Source organism: Schistocerca gregaria, chromosome X (assembly GCF_023897955.1).
Source record: "Schistocerca gregaria isolate iqSchGreg1 chromosome X, iqSchGreg1.2, whole genome shotgun sequence".
Lineage (NCBI taxonomy): Eukaryota > Metazoa > Arthropoda > Insecta > Orthoptera > Acrididae > Schistocerca > Schistocerca gregaria.
In genome coordinates, this window is record NC_064931.1 from 778,270,716 (window position 1) to 778,289,246 (window position 18,531).

At 43.1% G+C, this 18,531-nt stretch overlaps 1 protein-coding gene across 7 annotated transcripts in view; it reads left to right on the forward strand.

Moving 5' to 3' along the window:
- The window catches only part of LOC126299447 (organic cation transporter protein), a 336,588-nt gene that overhangs the window by 62,290 nt on the left and 255,767 nt on the right, over positions 1–18,531 (forward strand). Inside the window, exon 1 of one of the 7 annotated variants that reach the window (XM_049991357.1) lies at positions 1,747–1,969. The exons of 5 other annotated variants lie outside the window; for them this stretch is intronic. In XM_049991357.1, coding sequence (XP_049847314.1) covers positions 1,961–1,969 — 9 coding nt within the window. In that variant the 5' untranslated portion in view covers positions 1,747–1,960. Of the gene's footprint in view, positions 1–1,746; positions 1,970–18,531 lie in introns of those variants that run through there. One more of the 7 variants, XM_049991355.1, reaches the window with a different exon arrangement.

Sequence of the window (18,531 nt, forward strand, 5' to 3'; positions counted from 1 at the left end):
TTCTAAGTCTAGGGGACTGAAGACCTCAGATGTTAAGTCCCAAGTGCTTGAGCCCTTTGAACCATTTGACATACTTGTTCTAGTCTCATAGAAACAGCAGGGAGCCCGAAAATGGTTCAGTTCGAAGCTTTTACGTACCCAGGTTTTTCTAGAATCCATAGGATTTTCAAGATGAATTTCAAAACTGGCTGTATTTTCAGTAATTCAACTTCGTGCAGTACTCGCTTCTCGTTACTCACTTGCAGACCATGCGGTCTCAATTTATCAACTCTATATATTGGTGTATTTTATTCTCTTTTCAGTAGAATTCGAAACACCGGCCTCAAATAATCGGCGAGTAAAGTGCTTAGTTATTCCTACCATTTACATGTCTCTTGATTTCTGCAGAATTACAAAAGTTTCTGCCTTTAATGTTCTTTTGCTCTGGCGTGGTTTTTCGATAGCAGAATCGGAAGGTGTATATTTCAGTGAGATGTATTTGTCAGAGAAAGGTCGGCATGAGCATTATCGACTCAGTTTCTACACTTATGGGAGATATAATTTAATAGTACTAATTCTCGGCATACCGTCAATACTGGCTACGTTTACACTGTTTTGGTCGCTGTAACATACCGCAGACATGAAACCTTTTTGTGCCTTGTCCTTAAACAGCAATCGCATGCAAGGAAGAAATTTGCTGAAAACTAGCTTAAGAAAACCTACTGCCACTCTGCCAAACTGGTTTAAGGAAATCACGGGAAATCTCAGGATGAGCGAGATGACCGTGTTTGAATAGTGCTCTTTCCCAATGTCTTTCTCTTCAGGACGAACAGACGTACCTTTGTCTCTGCAACAAATCAGACGAATCACCATCTGTATAGAGGCTTTTAATTTCACTAATACAACGTGGAAATAGCAAACCTTTCCAAAACGACACTTGATTATTTTAGGATTGAAAACCCGAAATATTTTGTGGAAGGAAATACGTCCCAGTGCTGTCTGCCTGTACGTCTGTATTCTGCGGATATATGTTGGGTGCTCAAGAATATTCGTAGTTTCCGCCCCGAAAGCAGTTTCTGGAAGTTTTCTTAGCCGCTTCTCGTGAGATATATGGTGCCCTCCTGCGAATCTTAGCCAGTTAAGATTTTCAACATTGTTATTAGTAATGCCTTACGATGGTAGGCATTGGAAACCTCATAACTCCATCTGTCTGTCAAATCTCGTAATTCCAGTAACCAATAACTCCATAATCGAAGAGAGATTTGAGAGTGCATGACTTTCTTTAATCTATCAATAGCTATGCTTTTACTATGCAGTTAACACATGTACAACTGTCTGTATCAAATTATATTATTTTTTAAGAAACCGTATTTGCCTCAGCTGAAAAATTCAACAAAATGGAGTTACGAGGTTTTCATTGTCTACCATCGCTTATCTTGTGCTAGGAACGACTCATCTTAAGACAGTCGTCGACAGTGTCCTTTAATGAAAAATCAGCACAGCAAAAGTCAGTAAAGAATATTGCGTGTCGCATCTCGATCGGTAGGCGAAGGAACAAAAGAAGGCACGTCAACGAGGGACAATGATAATTAATGCAGCCGCTTGTGTGTTCGTTAATTGACGCATGTGGTCAATGAGCGTTCTGAATGTTGCGCAACGACTGTGGAGACATCTAGCGGCAAAAGAAGAAACGTCATTCTGTATCGCCGTTTCCCCAAGTTTTAATTCGTCCGAAAAACACGCGGCGCGTATATCCCCGGCTTGTTTACATGCCGTAGCGGGATTTTGATGAAGCTAGAGCGCTGTGCGATAGCAAAGATCACGTTAGTTGAGCTGTGTGTGTCACACATGCTGTGTGCGGTCGCTGCACCCTTCCCGCCGCTATTTTTAATATCAAACGACGCGACCTATCGGTAGCGCTGAAGAAGTGGACGCAGCATTCTAGCAATTAGTTTTTTATTCTAGCTGGACGTAGGGTATCATGACGAAGGTCAGTATCGATTTCTTTCTCGTTTTGTTGTCGTGCGGTGCGTGTGTCGCCACACTCCCCTGTTCTTGTTTAATATTACCTGTTTCTCTCTCATTGCGTTTGTGTGTCTTTCTTTCTGTGCCTATGCAACGCTTTGGTACTATCGTCTATATTCTTTTCCTTGTTCAGTGCTAGCTGAAGTTACAAGAACGGGAATATATGGGTGACATTTGCTTATTACATAATCTTCTCCTTTTCTATAGTCTCAAGCTACGAAGTTTCACAGGCGATTATCACTGACCATAGCCGTTATAGACTGTCTTGAGATTTATAAAACACAAATGAAAAATAAACATTATTGGCGAAGGTGCCCTACTGTATGATTAGATATACACAATTTAACGCATAAGGGGCAGTCAAATGAAAACGAGACACATATAAAAAAATAAATGAACTGCTTATCATTTCAAAAATAATCGCCATAATTGTTAATACACTGATCCAATTGTGTGCAAGACTCTCATTTCCTTCATGGAAAAGTGTTTTGCGGTTGCCTGTAGAACCATGCTTGTACGCGGGCGTGCACCTCTTCGTCCGAAGTAAATCGGCGGCAACGAATGACTTCCTTCACGGCTCCAAAAATATGGAAATCGTACGGGGAGAGATCAGGACTGTATGGAGGATGTATAAGGGCTCCCCAGCGAAACTTCTTCATCGTAGTCGAAACAACCTTGGCAACCGGTGGACGGATATTATACTGCATCAGAATGATGCTATCCGACAACATTCGCGGACGTTTGGGATTAACGGCGCCCTTCAATTTTTGCAGTGTCTACATATCTCTGTACGTTAATTGTGGCGCCGTGTTCCGGAAAGTGAATCAGCAGTGGCTCTTTGCAGTCAACTAAATAGGTCATCATGACTTTCCCGGAACTGGCGTGCATATATATATGTATATATTGGCTGGTAGCAGTATAATATGGCATGCTCATCGCTATGAATGAGGAAAGTGTACAAAGTTTACAATTGGCCTGTGTATGTTACATGCAAAGGATAGTTTGTAAATTAATTCACGGGTGGGATTTGGTGGGAAACGGTTGTATATGTGGCAGTGTGCGACCTGCAGTTTAACATAGTGTTATCTTCACAGTCTATACAGAAGCAAATCAGACGGGATGTAGAATATCCATAGAGTGCACTCCAGGAAACTAGTTTATTTTAATTTCATTATTTTCATCTCAGAATCCCTCATAGGGAATTAATCACTGTTCCTAACACACTTGAAACATTTGAAAATGGAGTTCAGAATTTCTGTTCTCGATTTACTGTTCTCAGTTTAAGATCCTGTCTCGCCCATAAATATTTGGACAACTAGTAGCCTTTACACATGATCAAGATATCTTTGGGTTTCGTGAGAGATCCGTCGGTAATATTCTGTTACTGTATTAGTTGTAGGTTTCACGAAGTGCCCTTTTGACTGCCAAATGTTTTTCATTCAGTATCTATCTATCTATGGCCATACGCTTTGTTGTACACCTAATAGCCGCTGTTTCTCTACAATAATAAGTTGCTTCAGTTGTCATTCGTGGTAGGACTTTGGTCAAGCAGTGTGCTTAATGCTGTAATACACTATAGATTTTTCCAAGAGTGTAAGATAACAGATGTTAGTGTTGCGCCAGATGGTGCAATTAAAAAGTCAATTATGTATTTGATGTCATTGAATCTTATTTAAGCTTGATGCAGTGTTAACCTGCGTCTTAAAGATGATCGCCTGACCAAAATATGCTGTCTAGAAATAAATATTGCCGGCCGGGGTGGCCGTGCGGTTCTAGGCGCTACAGTCTGGAACCGCAGGACCGCTACGGTCGCAGGTTCGAATCCTGCCTCGGGCATGGATGTGTGTGATGTCCTTAGGTTAGTTAGGTTTAAGTAGTTCTAAGTTCTAGGGGACTAATGACCTCAGAAGTTAAGTCCCATAGTGCTCAGAGCCATTTGAACCGTTTGAAATAAATATTCTTTACAACATCTTTTGGTAGTTTCATGATGTCTTATTTCGCTGCTTTAGAAGTTTATATACAAAGACTGCATACCTTGGAAGGCTTCTTCTATTATGAATTGTTGTACTAGTTACAATTCGGTCCAGTGCTTTGTCAACTATTCACCTAAATTAGAACTACAGTCCCTCTACATGCTCTTACCCAGTCCTAAATGTCTCGAGTTCCCATTGAGGTATGAAAATACTGTTTCGGTATCTAGTTTATTGAGTTTGTAAACCTTTCTACTTTTCTTAATTGTCCTCTGTACATCACTAATCATTGTTGTTACGACTGCGTCAAGATCACTGACACGAGTTTCAATGTCGACACCTGCCAACCAGGCGTAACGAGCAGCAGTGAATACAATTTTGTGTGACCCTTTGACGAGAGAGCTTTCTGAACGAATGAGATATCACACAGTTTGTGATTAATTTAATTTAGTATCATTTCCTTTGATCTCTCGTTGTTTTAAAAGAACGGACTCTCAAAATATAAGGTTAGTATATTAAAATAGGAGGCTAGGGTGTTTGAATACGACCGCCATCAGCCGGCCGGGGTGGCCTAGTGGTTCTAGGCGCTTCAGTCTGGAACCACACGACCGCTACGGTCGCAGGTTCGAATCCTGCCTCGAGCATGGATGTGTGTGATGCCCTTAGGTTAGTTATGTTTAAGCAGTTCTAAGTTCTAGGGGACTGATGACCTCAGATGTTGAGCCCCATAGTGCTCAGAGCCATTTGAACCATTTGAACGACCGCCATCCCATGGTGAAAAACAGGAAAGGCAGTGCTGCGGGAGACAGGAAAGCATGAAAACGCGAGCAGCCCCACTGCGACAAACACCATTCTCAGGGCCGGCGTCTGCTTGTTAAGCAGCATAACCGCTGTCTTATAACGAACACACATTTGAACTCTGTCCATAATCTAGAAGTTCTTGCACCGTACTAGTAGCACTTACTACTTTCAACGTTATATTATTCTTGTGTTGGAGAACTCTCGTAACCGAGAATTTTGTACGGCCTACGTCGGAATGAGGCAACGGTTATTCCCGTCAGATTACAGAAGTTAAGCGCTGTCGGACGTTGCTCGCACTTGGATGGGTGACGATCTACGCCGCCATGCGCTGTTACAATTTTTCGGGGTGCACTCAGCCTCGTGATGCAATTGAGGAGCTACTCAACCGAATAGTAGCTGCTCTGGCCAACGAAAACCGTCATAACGACCGGGAGAACAGTGTACTGACCACATGCCCCTCCTTAGCGCCTCCTCACTGAGGATGACACGGCGGTCGGATGGACCCGATGGGCCACTTGTGGCCTGAAGGCGGAGTGCTTTATTTCCCAATGAGAGAGACATATTTTCCTTCAGACGGTATTTATTACGATCTCTTTTTCGTTACACAAATACTTTCAGTTTTAACTATCTCGAGCGTTTATCTGAATAAAAAGCACAGGACATTACCGCCACGAAACGAGAACACAATGGTGTCAACATAATCTGCGAACGTCGCTGACGCACAGTTGTGAGGGAGCACTCGACGCACGGATAAGCCGGTTCGAATCCTAGTGGTGGAAACGGTTTTCACTGCCAGTTAGCCGGCAAGGGGAGGTGAGGTAGTGGCGTAAAGTTCCCGATTGCCAGATTTTACGCCTGTGTTCTGTTTGAAATAGCAAACCTCTCCGAAACGTCTCATCTGTTGATGGTGATCCATCCGTAGGATGAGATAGTTAAGCTTGGCCACCCCTATGTTGCTATTCGTAAATAGTAGGCTATGTGCCGGCACTGAGTTTCACCCTCTCCTTTGTATCATCATCATCATACAACACGAACATTACATCGCATACAAATGGTTCTGAGCACTATGGGACTTAACTGCTGAGGTCATCAGTCCTCTAGAACTTAGAACTACTTAAACCTAACTAACCTAAGGACATCACACACATCCATGCCCCAGGCAGGATTCAAACCTGCGACCGTAGCAGTCGCGCGGTTCAAGACTGTAGCGCCTAGAACCGCTCGGCCACTTCGGCCGGCACACCGCATACACACAGTACATACAAGTAGTATTGCAAAGATTGTAATGCAGCATGTTGTAAATAAATAAATAAATAAATAAATAAATAAATGTCAATACAACTTAAAGGTGTATACAGTTACTTAGAACAAGGTGCCATTGTATTAAATTGAAGCAAATTCACACGATATGCTATCATTCGTGATGTTTTACGAATTATACTGTTCGTGATGACTTGGTACATACTCAGTGAGAAAAATGTTCGTGATGGTTTGGTAGATACTCAGCGAGAAAAATGTTAAAAGATATAGCTCTGACCAAAGGATACAAGTCGGAAATGAGAATTGGGTTTCGCATCGAAAACAATATTAAAGTAACATAGTATGAGCCATCCGTATAATGGAACCGTTAAATATATGGTACATACACAATTGGCAGCGACGATTGTGACATGGTAGACCAGGAGGAAATATCGAGTTTGTTTTAAAGAACACAAAAAGCCTCATGAAAATAATATAAGTGCCTTTCCGCTGCTTTTCGTAAACAACAAACACATGTCCTGAAACAATTACCGTAATCTCTATATCATTCCTTACGCAAAGAAAGGGAAGAAAATGAATATTCCAGAAGAGATCGAAATTGGTAGTCATTTTTAAATCCATGAGGTGGATTCGTCAGCCGGCCGGAGTGGCCGAGCGGTTCTAGGCGCTTCAATCTGGAACTGCGCGACCGCTACGGTCTCAGGTTCGAATCCTGCCTTGGGCATGGAAGTGTGTGATGTCCTTAGGTTAGTTAGGTTTAAGTAGTTCCAAGATCTGGGGGACTGATGACCTGACCTCAGAAGTTAAGTCCCATAGTGCTCAAAGCCATTTGAATCATTTTTGTGGACTCGTCAACGAGTAAACTGATCTACAAAACAAAAGTTTCCTCGGAAATTTTAGACACATTCCGCTCACAGAAAGAAAAGGAATTATCATTTCTCCGTTCAAATAACTTACGGATTTGCTGCCGGGTGACGTCGATGAGAGACAGAGGGACGGAATTAGTGCTACCTCACCTGTTGATTAATAGTAACTATCGATATTTCTGATGTTGGCTATCTTTGGTTGTGTTGACACTTGTTCTGTGTGTCGTGTCTTCCTTGTTTCTCCTCTGTGAACCGAGGTATTAAATTTGCTTGCACATTTTTTCTTCTTTGCATTTGTGCCTTGAGAATGGCAGGGTGTGCTCCTGTCGAAATATCGGCGGTGTTCGACGACGTCACCCGGCAGCAAACCCGTAAGTTATTTGAACATTCGATTCGCCGGGAAATGTTAAGGTCTCAAATTATCATTTCTATTTGCAGTTTTCGCACTGACAGTTTGGTTTATTTACATTGTCAATAATTTGAGAGAAACTTTTAGACTTTCCAGAATGTCCATTTTTCACATTCATAACTTTTGAATATTTTTGTATTTATTTTTTAAAGTTTGTAGTCAGTTTTTAGTAGTTTTCATTTAGGTACGTGGTCGTTGTGGTGTAGCGGACTCCAGCCCTGGAGCTCCTGGATTCAATCTCGGCTGGATTTTTCCTCGTTCCAGTCCCTCCAGGACGGCCCCAGGTCCACTCAGCCTTGTATCAAATGAGCATCGACGTTCTTTACCTTGGTGGGTGTGTGCGCGCGCGCGATGCTGCAGTCAGGTCAATAGCCCGGCCATGGGCTAGCGCCAGAGACTTTACCTTTTATTTAGGTATACAAATAATTTTATATGCATAGATATTTGAAATTAGTCTATCCTGAGCTTTCTGCTTTGGTCAGCGTAACATCTTTGTATCGACTAGTTGTTAATCCATAACGAACAATATAACATGTAAAACATCACAAACAGTAGCACAGTATATGAAATCACTGCCTTTTTCATGCATATGACACTTGGCACAGGCAAATTACGTTTCTGTTGCGTTACGTTTGCAATACTGTGTTCGTGCTCCGAAGCGGTAACGTCACCTGGTTTTTATACAGGTACGCATTCTAAAATGGATTTTTAAGCCGAAAATACTATTGTAACTGCGAAGGGGTATTAATGAATAGCACTGTTCATGTGGGAAAATGTCACTTTCATACATAATTTTATGGCTGTTGTGCTCACTAGGAAATACTATTATACTTTAATATCACACCTACTTACCGATTCTGGCAAGTGACTGATTGTGGAGGAGGACACTGTACTTTGCGAATGCATTCGTATCACATACCACGCTGAAGGCATTTTTCTTTATGCGTCTACTATTTCAGATTTTGATGCAGTTCTGTTAAAATCTGCTGAAATAAAAATGACCAAATGACCATTCGCATTGGTCTTATCTGCATACGGTCGATTTCCACTGTTATTCTGACCTGATGCAACACATTTGAGCATATTAAATGCGCGCTCTAACTTACCACTTTGCCGAGGAGATGCTGGGAGCAAACGACTGTCTACTAAGCTCGCATTGTACAAAGGTGTTAATACATATATCAGCGGAATTAATACAGAACATAGCCTGAACTGTCCTCTACACAACACTACTCTTCAACATAAACACTATGCAATTGTACACATTTGCGCCATCGTTGAACCCTGCCATCAAAACCAGTCTGGAAAATTGTAGGGTTTTGCTTCTTGATCCATGATTGTAAAAACCTAGGTTTCGCTGTTGATTGTGAGTTCTAACGCAACTGTCTCCTGGAATCACTTCATCAGCACGTTCTCGATTGGCATTTATGACAGATTATGTCGACTGGCCGCTGCGCGGTTTATCTACAATGTACGTTTCTCCGGTACCAAATTTCTTCACCTAACGCTGCCCATTGGTGATGCCCATCACAAAGGCCCCACACACTCTCTTCGTGGTTGAGGTTAAAGCAGCTTTAAAACGATGTGTCAAGGCTGAATTTTTGCAAACTGTTTTTGATGCTTGGGTTCAACGATGTACGATTGCATGGTTAAACGGTAGTGTTGATTAGAGGACACTTCAGGCTATGATATGTACTAATTACGATGCCGTGTGTTTATTAATAAATTTTTTATGACACCGGACGTATTACTTCTTGATCCAACCTCAAAACTTGACACTTAGAGCGGAGATGCAGCGATCTGATACAAGCCATCTCCGACTCCCACATACACTATTATCGCAGGGCAGGTGGCACATACAACAATCGTACACCAGTATTTCTACGAAAGCAGAGCTTACACAAGGAGATAACTATCGCATACACGACTTTACATAGTCTAAGCTGAAACCCTGTTGCTTAAATTAAAAAAAAAAACTGTACAATGCTACTGCGAACATTATTGTTTGCTAATAAAGATTGGTAGTGAGAAGAAGCACTTCTACCTGTCCGACCTCTACCTATTTATGCACTCCCAGCACCCTCATGAGAAAGACCTAGTTACACTGTTCATTTAGTATTGTAAAATACCTTACACTTGCTTTGCTACAACCGCCGCGCGAAGCTTTCAGTTGCGGTGCACTTACAGTATTGCAGTGTTGATTGGACTAGTAATTTGTAAGCAATCTCCATTGCAAACAAACTGCAGTCTCTGAGGATCCTCTCAATGAATCAAAGATTGATGTTCACATTGCTTTCAAGTGATACTATGTGGTTGTCATATCGCATACAGTGCGGCTATTGATTTGACTGGCTCCAATTGGCACTCATTAATGCTACAGTCAAACGTTGCTGCAATTTTCTGTAAGCTAATTGCACAATTAAGAATTAGTAATGAATCTTGGCACAAGGCTGATAGTTTGTCAAGATTAGGTTTGATTTTACTGCAAGTTAAATGCCAAATCTGACTCTTTAAGCTTCTAATATGGCAGAATCTCCAAGAAAAAGAACTGTGTTTTGTCTCAGAATCAAGCATAAAACGGAAAGAAAACCGGGAACATTCCAATGCGGATGCTGCTGCCGCGCTTATGGTTAGAGTCAGTGACGAGACATAAAAACGAGATTTGGTAAGTGACACAGAATCTGATATTGCGGAATAAAATAATACTAATGCATGTGGAATTCTCAATGAAAAGTAGCTGAGATTGGCAGCAAAAGAGAGGACGTGCGTGTACACTATTTTCAGTCCTGATTTTAGACAGAAGATAAATACATAGAATGATAGTGCTTGACCTCGTAAAGTATCGACAGCGAGGCAAGCTCTGCGGCGTCGCTATCTCTTTTTTCGTAACATCCTGCCTGGTAGACACGCTAGTCGCTTGCAGTGGATACAGCTTCCTGAAAATCAGAAGGGCACCTTTACAGTGTTCTGTAGTTTTTGAAGAAAAAAAAGGTCTGTGTAAGATTTATTGCTCATAATATCTGCGAGTAATGTTAGCAACAGTCTCAAGTCAATTTTTACTTGAAAGAGTTTATTCGTGTTGAGCGGATGGCTGAGGTGATTAGCAGACCGATTAAGAGTTGTTATTATTATTATGTAGTATTCTGCCTAGTGGCAGGTCTGTGTCTTCGAACGGAGAATTTCTGATTCCACAGTTCCCTGTCTTCAGCTTCTTCCTTGAGTCTATTGTATCTCCTTCCATCTTTTGATGTCGTCCAGATGTTGAATTCTTGCCCGCATCTCGTGGTCGTGCGGTAGCGTTCTCGCTTCCCACGCCCGGGTTCTGTGATGCCCTTAGGTTAGTTAGGTTTAAGTAGTTCTAAGTTCTAGGGGACTGATGACCATAGATGTTAAGTCACATAGTGCTCAGAGCCATTTGGACCATTTAGATGGAGTTAATGAGACGTCCTCCTACTTTGAAGTTTCCGCGTCCTTTCAGCGCTTCCCTCGCCAGCATTTCTCCATGCAGGTTGAAGAGACTTGGCGACAGACAACATCCTTGTCTCACTCCCCTTCCTGTTTCCACACTGTTGGTCTCTCCATAGTTCAGTCGTACCTTTACCCTTTGTCCCAGGTACAAGTTCCTTACAAGTCTCCGATCTCTCCAGTCGATTCCTATTTCCTTAAGGATGTTCATCAACATATTCCAATTGACTCTGTCGAAGGCCTTCTGCCAGTCTATAAAACAAGCGCAAACTTATTCGTTAACGATGTCAAATGTAAATTTCTCAACAGTGGCGTTCAAATGTTTACTGACGAGATACATAAATGAAGAAATTCATTGGTCCACCAAAACAGAGAACTGAATCGTATGTGGAGGACAAATAATGCAACAAAAGCTATCTGTAGGGTAATCAGATAAGTTTTACCTTTGCTGTATCTGGGATTAAAAGCATACTATGATGATATGGCAAGGATTGGTCACAAATATTGGTTTGCTGCTGGGTGCAGTTTAGACCTGGTTTACATGCCTGTCAAAGGGATGCGGTGTCGAGATGTCCCAGCAATGCACCCAGAGAGGCTGAGACACGTTATTCTTCTCTTCCTGTCGCACCTCTCGTACTAGAAACCTCCGCGCTTCACTACCGTTTCCTATAGCATTTCCTGTTCGCTAGTAGCTACATATAAATCGTTTACGTATCAAATATCACAGGGAGCCCACACCATTACCATGATCACTATTTCAAGATCATAGATGGCTCTGAGCACTATGGGACTTAACACCTATGGTCATCAGTCCCCTAGAACTACTACTTAAACCTAACTAACCTAAGGACATCACACACATCCATGACCGAGGCAGGATTCGAACCTGCGACCGTAACAGTCGCGCGGCTCCGGACTGAGCGCCTAGAACCGCTAGACCACAGCGGCCGGCCAAGATCACAGACATCAATCACCGACACCTCCATCAATTATAAAATAATCGTTTTTCTTTTTGAAATTATATTTTCATTTAATTTTAATTGTTTTATTAGATGACTGAAGAGCGATAACAAGTCCGCTGCCAGCCTAGCCCCTATTCTGGCGAATGTAAATAACGGATTAATACACTACTGGCCATTAAAATTGCTACACCACGAACATGACGTGCTGCAGACGAGAAATTTAACCGACAGGAAGAAGATGCTGTGATATGCAAATGATTAGCTTTTCAGAGCATTCACACAAGGTTGACGCCGGTGGCGACACCTACAACGTGCTGACATGAGGAAAGTTTACAACCGATTTCTCACACACAAACAGCAGTTGACCGGCGTTGCCTGGTGAAACGTTGTTGTGGTGCCTCGTGTAAGGAGGAGAAATGCTTACCATCACGTTTCCGACTTTGATAAAGGTCGTATTGTAGCCTATCGCGATTGCGGTTTATCGTATCGCGACATTACTGCTTGCCTTGGTCTCAAGAAAGAGCCAATGCTGAATGGTGTGTTTTTCTAACCGAAACCATTTACCAAAAGTTAGTTAACGAAGTGGAAAAGACTAAGACGACTATGAAGAAGGAACCACCGGGCTATTGGCTACTGAAACACTATGACGTAATGATGGTCGAGAATAGGACTAAGTTGATCCATCCTTTTAAAGAAAGTATAAGTGCTATTCAATTTTGCATCGCGAACTCGGACACACTGCACAGGGTCCAGTTGTCTATTCGTCATGGAGGGTGGGACAAGATGTTGAAAGAACTTTCAGCGAAGTGTAAACTTGCCACAAGATGCAAAAAGGTGTTAAAAAAGGTTTTGTGGTCAAGGCAATGGTTTTTTCGGAATTCAGTTCCCGTTGTCAGGTTGATCTTATCGATTTTCAGCCCCATGCTTATAGAGAGTACATGTTTATAATGGCCTACGAAGATCATCTCACTAATTTTGTAACGCCAGCCGATGTGGCCGAGCGGTTCTAGGCGCTTCAGACTGGAACCGCGCGACCGCTACGGTCGCACGTTCGAATCCTGCCTCGGGCATGGATGTGTGTGATGTCCTTAGGTTAGTTATGTTTAAGTAGTCCTAAGTTCTAGGGGACTGATGACCTCAGATGTTAAGTCCCATAGTGCTCAGGGCCATTTTGTGGATACTGAAACAACCTTCACTAGTAAACAATGACTCTCCGGTGTACATGACTCCGGCCGGAAATAAGGGGTGCAGGGCAGTCTGTTGTAAAAACCATTATGAGAACTGCAGGCATTGTGGAAAATCTCCAGGTGTTAGTCCTACCACGGGCCGAAGATGGGAAAGGTAAAGCTGCTGGTCGTGTAACACATTCCACACAAAACTACGCCTGACGCCAAAGATGTGTGCAATACATCTAGTACTTGTAGATGGCGTGTTTTCAACATGTCACAGAATTTCGTCTTCCATTTCAGGTGTTCCCACTGTTCCATTCGAACCTCTATCATGCATACTTGCATGAAAAGTGGCAGTTTCAAAAATGGCTCTGAGCACTATGCGACTTAACATCTGTGGTCATCAGTCGCCTAGAACTTAGAACTAATTAAACCTAATTAAACTAAGGACATCACACACATCCATGCCCGAGGCAGGATTCGAACCTGCGACCGTAGCAGTCACGCGGTTCCGGACTGAGCGCCTAGAACCGCGAGACCACCGCGGCCGGCGTGCCAGTTTCACGCAGCAGTCGATGCAGACATGTTTGCTGTTGTGGAAAGTGTTATCTATACTCTCGCACTGCAACTGGTCCATTTCCATTCACAGACCCGTATACCAGATGCATGTCAGTCGTTTCAGCATATGTAAACCGCTCGAAGTTCACTGTTGTTGTCACAAGGCGGTAATGATTGCGACTGAATCAGTTTGTTTACACGGAAGTCACCGTTTTCACAAGGCGGTCATACTTGTGAATGATTAGGTGTGTTTCCAAGCAGACCTCAGAGCCAACATCCATACACAGAGCAGTTTTGAATGTCAGTACACATACCCAGTCTGCGATACCGACGCAACAGGTCACTTCTGAACCAGTAACTAATTTTAATTACAAGCTAATTTCAGAGGTCGTATGTTGCTTATAGAAATAAATTTGTTTTTGATATTCTCTATCTGCTGTATTAATTTCAACCAGTAGTTTCAAAACATCCTGTAGATTATACATTTCTCCTAAACTGTTGGGTAATTTTTGCGTTGCCTACGAAGACTAATCCTAACTGAATTTTGCAGAGTATGTTTTCTTCTGTACCTCAAACAACATATCACCTTCTGTTTTTGTTGTCATCTTAAATAAACTGTGTGATAAAAAAAAACTGGCACCTAGAAGATATGGTCGGTTGTAAATATAACATCGTACACGTACGCGCAATAGGCGGCCATATAAATGATTAGACTTGCAATTCTCTATGACAAGTGGAGCGTCCACCAGAGTACATAAGTGTTGTTCATGGTTAGCGCTGGCCTGTTGGGATGTACACTGAAGCGCCAATGAAACATGCATATTCAAATGCAGAGAAATGTAAACAAGCAGAATACGGTACTGCGGCCGGCTACGCCTGTAAAAGACAAGTGTCTGGCGCAGTTGTTAGATCAGTTACTGCTGCTACAATGGCAGGTTATTAAGATTTAAGAGAGTTTGAACGTGGTGTTATAGTCGGCGCACGAACGATGGGGCACAGCATCTCCGAGGGAGCAATGGAGTGGGGATTTTCCCGTACGATCACTTCACGAGTGTAACGTAAATATCAGGAATGCGGTAAAACATCGAATCTCCGACATCGCTGCTGCCGAAAAAGATCCTGAAGAACGGGACCAACGACGACTGTAGAGAATCGTTCAACGTGACAGAAGTGCAAAGGCCCACTCTTGTACCCTTGACGACTGCACGACACAAAGCTTTACGTCTCGCCTGGACTGGAAACATGTTGCCTGGTCGGACGGACCTCGTTTCAAATTGTATCGAGCGGATGGATGTGTACGGGTTTGGAGACAACCTCATGAATCCATGGACCCTGTATGTCAGCAGGAGATTTTTCAAGCTGGTGGAGGCTCTGTAATAGTGTGGGGCGTGTGTAGTTGGAGTGATATGGGACCCCAGATAAGTCTAGATAGGACTCTGATAGGTGACATGTACGTAAACATTCTGTCTGGTCATCGGCATCCATTCATGTCCATTGTGCATTCCTGCGGACTTTGGCTTTCCTGCAGGACAATGCGACACCCCACACGTCCGGAATTGCTATAGAGTGGCTCCAGGAACACTGTTCTGAATTTAAATACTTCCGCTGGATACCAAATTCCCCAGATATGAACAAAATTGAGCATATCTGGGATACCTTGCGACGTGCTCTTCAGAAGAGGTCTCTACCCCCTCATACGCTTACGGATTTATGGACACCCCTGCTGGATTCATGGTGTCAGTTTAATCCAGCGCTACTTCAGACATTAGTCGAGTCCATACCATGCCGTGCTGCGGCACTTTTGCGTGCACGCGGGGGGCCCTACACGATATTAGGCAGGTGGCTCTTCAGTGCATAAGGGGCATTAACAGCGTCAGATGTTGAATGATCACTACGAGGGATGTATAGATGCCATCTATTCTTGTGAGACACGGTTATCAACACGTGACAGAGTTTACAAATGGTCTAAATGTGGGTCTCCAATTGGTCAGCTAGTATAATCGTGCAATATCCAGATTTGTGGGGCATTCGGATGTGACAGTGGCCCAATGTTAGCCTGTATGGAAACATGAGGCGAGATATATTTGTTGTCACGTTTGGTTGTCACAAGGATGGATCGTCCTATTGTGCACCAAGAACATCGTACCCCTGCATATCTGCGCCCACTATACGAGAACAACTAATGGACTACCGGCAACATTGTTTGTCATCCTACACCATTGGTCGGAGGCTAGGAACAATCGAACTAGTGTATGCTGCGTAAAGGACTTACGTAAGTGGTAGTATTTCTTTTATCCCTACAGAGATCTAACTATAATCAAGTTGTGACAGCTAAAAATTAACGCTCTCATGTTACTTAAATATTAATTTATACAGGCTGGGCAAAATAGAACTGGCCCAGAAAATATTTAAGGTGTGGATGATGTAAATTGTGTTGCCTTCCTTAAGGCACTTTTTTGGCAGGCAGTGTTTCACAGTTTAAAACTTGTCTTTTGTATTTTTGTAAGTAAAGGAAATATACTGCTTGCTGTCCACATTCATTACGTGAACTCCGTCGATGTGCACTGACGTACAGAAGCGGGAAGCCTGGCACACTCTGGCGCCACGTGGGAACTATTGCATATGGAGACGCCGCAACTTCCGCTGATAAACAGCGAAATGCGCGTCGTTTTTCCTGTAGGTAAAGCTATGTTGTCGTGACTTGGTGGCGAAGTGCATTGGTGTCAGACTACAAATCCAAATGTTCCTGAGTCGTCTTTAGTCAGTCTCAGGATTTTTTGCTTCTTCCACTTCTTGTAAAGTTTGTTCATGTGAAACGTGCCAGATTGCAGCGTGATTCGAAGTGCATCTTAAAAAACTGGTCCCTCTATGTTTGGTTGGGTAAGTCAGTTCAAAGGCTGGAGGAAGCCAAAATCCAATAGGACCATATCTAGTAAAGTACCGGGATGTTCAAGCAAACCTTCGGGTTGAAAAATGGTTGAAATGGCTCTAAGCACTATGGGACTTAACATCTGAGGTCATCAGTCCCCTTGACTTAGAATTACATAAACCTAACTAACCTAAGGACATCACACACATCCATGCCCGAGGCAGAATTCGAACCTGCGACCGCAGCAAAAGCGCGGTTCCGGTCTGAAGCGCCTAGAACCGATCGGTCACAGCGGATGGCTTCGGGTTGAAGAAAGCTCTCTTACTCACAGCGTAATTTAGGAATCAATCACTGAGATAAAAACCAGCAAAATCATCGCAATGACGCACTTCCTACAGCCTACTGGAAAAGTATTCTTTCCTAAAATATGGTACTGTGCTGCCGGCCGTGGTGGCCGAGCAGTTCTAGGCGCTTCAGTCCGGAACCGCGCAACTGCCACAGTCGCAGGTTCGAATCCTGCCTCGGCCATGAATGTGTGTCATGCCCTTAGGTTAGTTAGGTTTAAGTAGTTCTAAGTTCTAGGGGACTGATGACCTCAGATGTTAAGTCGCATAGTGCTCAGAGCCATTTGAACCATCTACTGCCACTCGACAGCCATGTACACCCGATGTACAACACAAACTCGTGTGTCTTTAAAGAAGAGACCTGCTACGGCTGTTCCTGAGCTATAGATCGACCTTCTTCAAAAGTGGAAAAAAATTCGTCATCAACAAATCATCCCCATTGTATATACCCCACGCGTGAGTGAATTTTTGGTTTTCACGGTGACAGCACACAGCATTAGCAACATTAATGCTGCTGGTTTGGATACTGAAATGGTTCAAAATGTCCTGAGGTAGGAATTATAGAACAACGAAAATAAAATATTTCACTACTTTCGACTCCTTTTGGAAGAATATCCATTGGTGTACGTTAACAGAGTAAATCAAAAGCTATGGTATGTGAGTATACAAGGGCTCACGCAGTAAATATTACAGGCGCAGTTGTACTTCTAGTTTGTGTTTTAGGCGCGCTTGATCGCGTGGCCAGCAGCGGTAGCCATGACGTCAGCGAGGCGGAAAGCACGGCCGGACGGAAAGCACTTGTCACCATGACGGACAGCGTGATCTAGAGATGTGCGATACCTGCTCTATCACCGTAATCCTTTACTATCAGAGTACTTAACCATATGACAGCCCATCGACTATTTGTTGGAGATTTGTGTGAGATCCGGCATTCGATAGAATGCCTAGATGATGTATAGAACGCATAAAATCGAACGTCAAAGTGTGAAAAGATTTTTTTTTCCCGCGGCACTGTTTGAAGTGGCGTTCTGATCTTTGTTTAATGGTTGCGAAGACAGCGTATTGTCGTACGACGTTCAACTTTCACTCCACAAATATCGCCTTAACAGTTCTCCAGTGTATAGCATCTGGCTGAAGTTCCACAGACGCTCACCCGTCGTCCCTTCCCGTTGTTCTTGTGTCACTATGCCGGAAGGGAGTGTAGTGCAAAGGCAGGAATGATGCCACGCTGGCATGCAACGACGGTTCTGCGATAATTATTTCAAGTAACAGCCAATGTTGAATGCTGCTAAAAAGTGTGTTTTCCTAACCAAAACCAGTTCAAAAAAAAAAAAAAAAAGGTTCAAATGGCTCTGAGCAATATGGGACTTAACTACTCAGGTCATCAGTCCCCTAGAACTTAGAACTACTTAAACCTAACTAACCTAAGGACATCACACACATCCATGCCAGAGGCAGGATTCGAACCTGCGACCGTAGTGGTCGCGCGGTTCCAGACTGTAGCGCCTAGAACCGCTCGGCCACTTCGGCCGGCCCGAAACCAGTTACCAGAAGTTAGTTGACGATATGAAAAATACTAAGACGACTATGAAGAAAGAATCACGGGACTATTGGCTACTGAAACACTATGACAGAATGATAATCGAGAATAGGACTAAGTTAATCTATCCTGTTAAAGGAAGTGCAAGTGATATTCAATTTTGCGTCGCGAACTTGCAGGTTATTTGACACACTGCAAAAGACCCATTTGTCTATTCGTCATGGAGGGCGGGACAGGATGTTGAAAGAAATTTCACCAAAGTATAACCTTGTCAGAAGATGCAAAAAGGTGTTATGGTCAAGCCAATGGGTTTT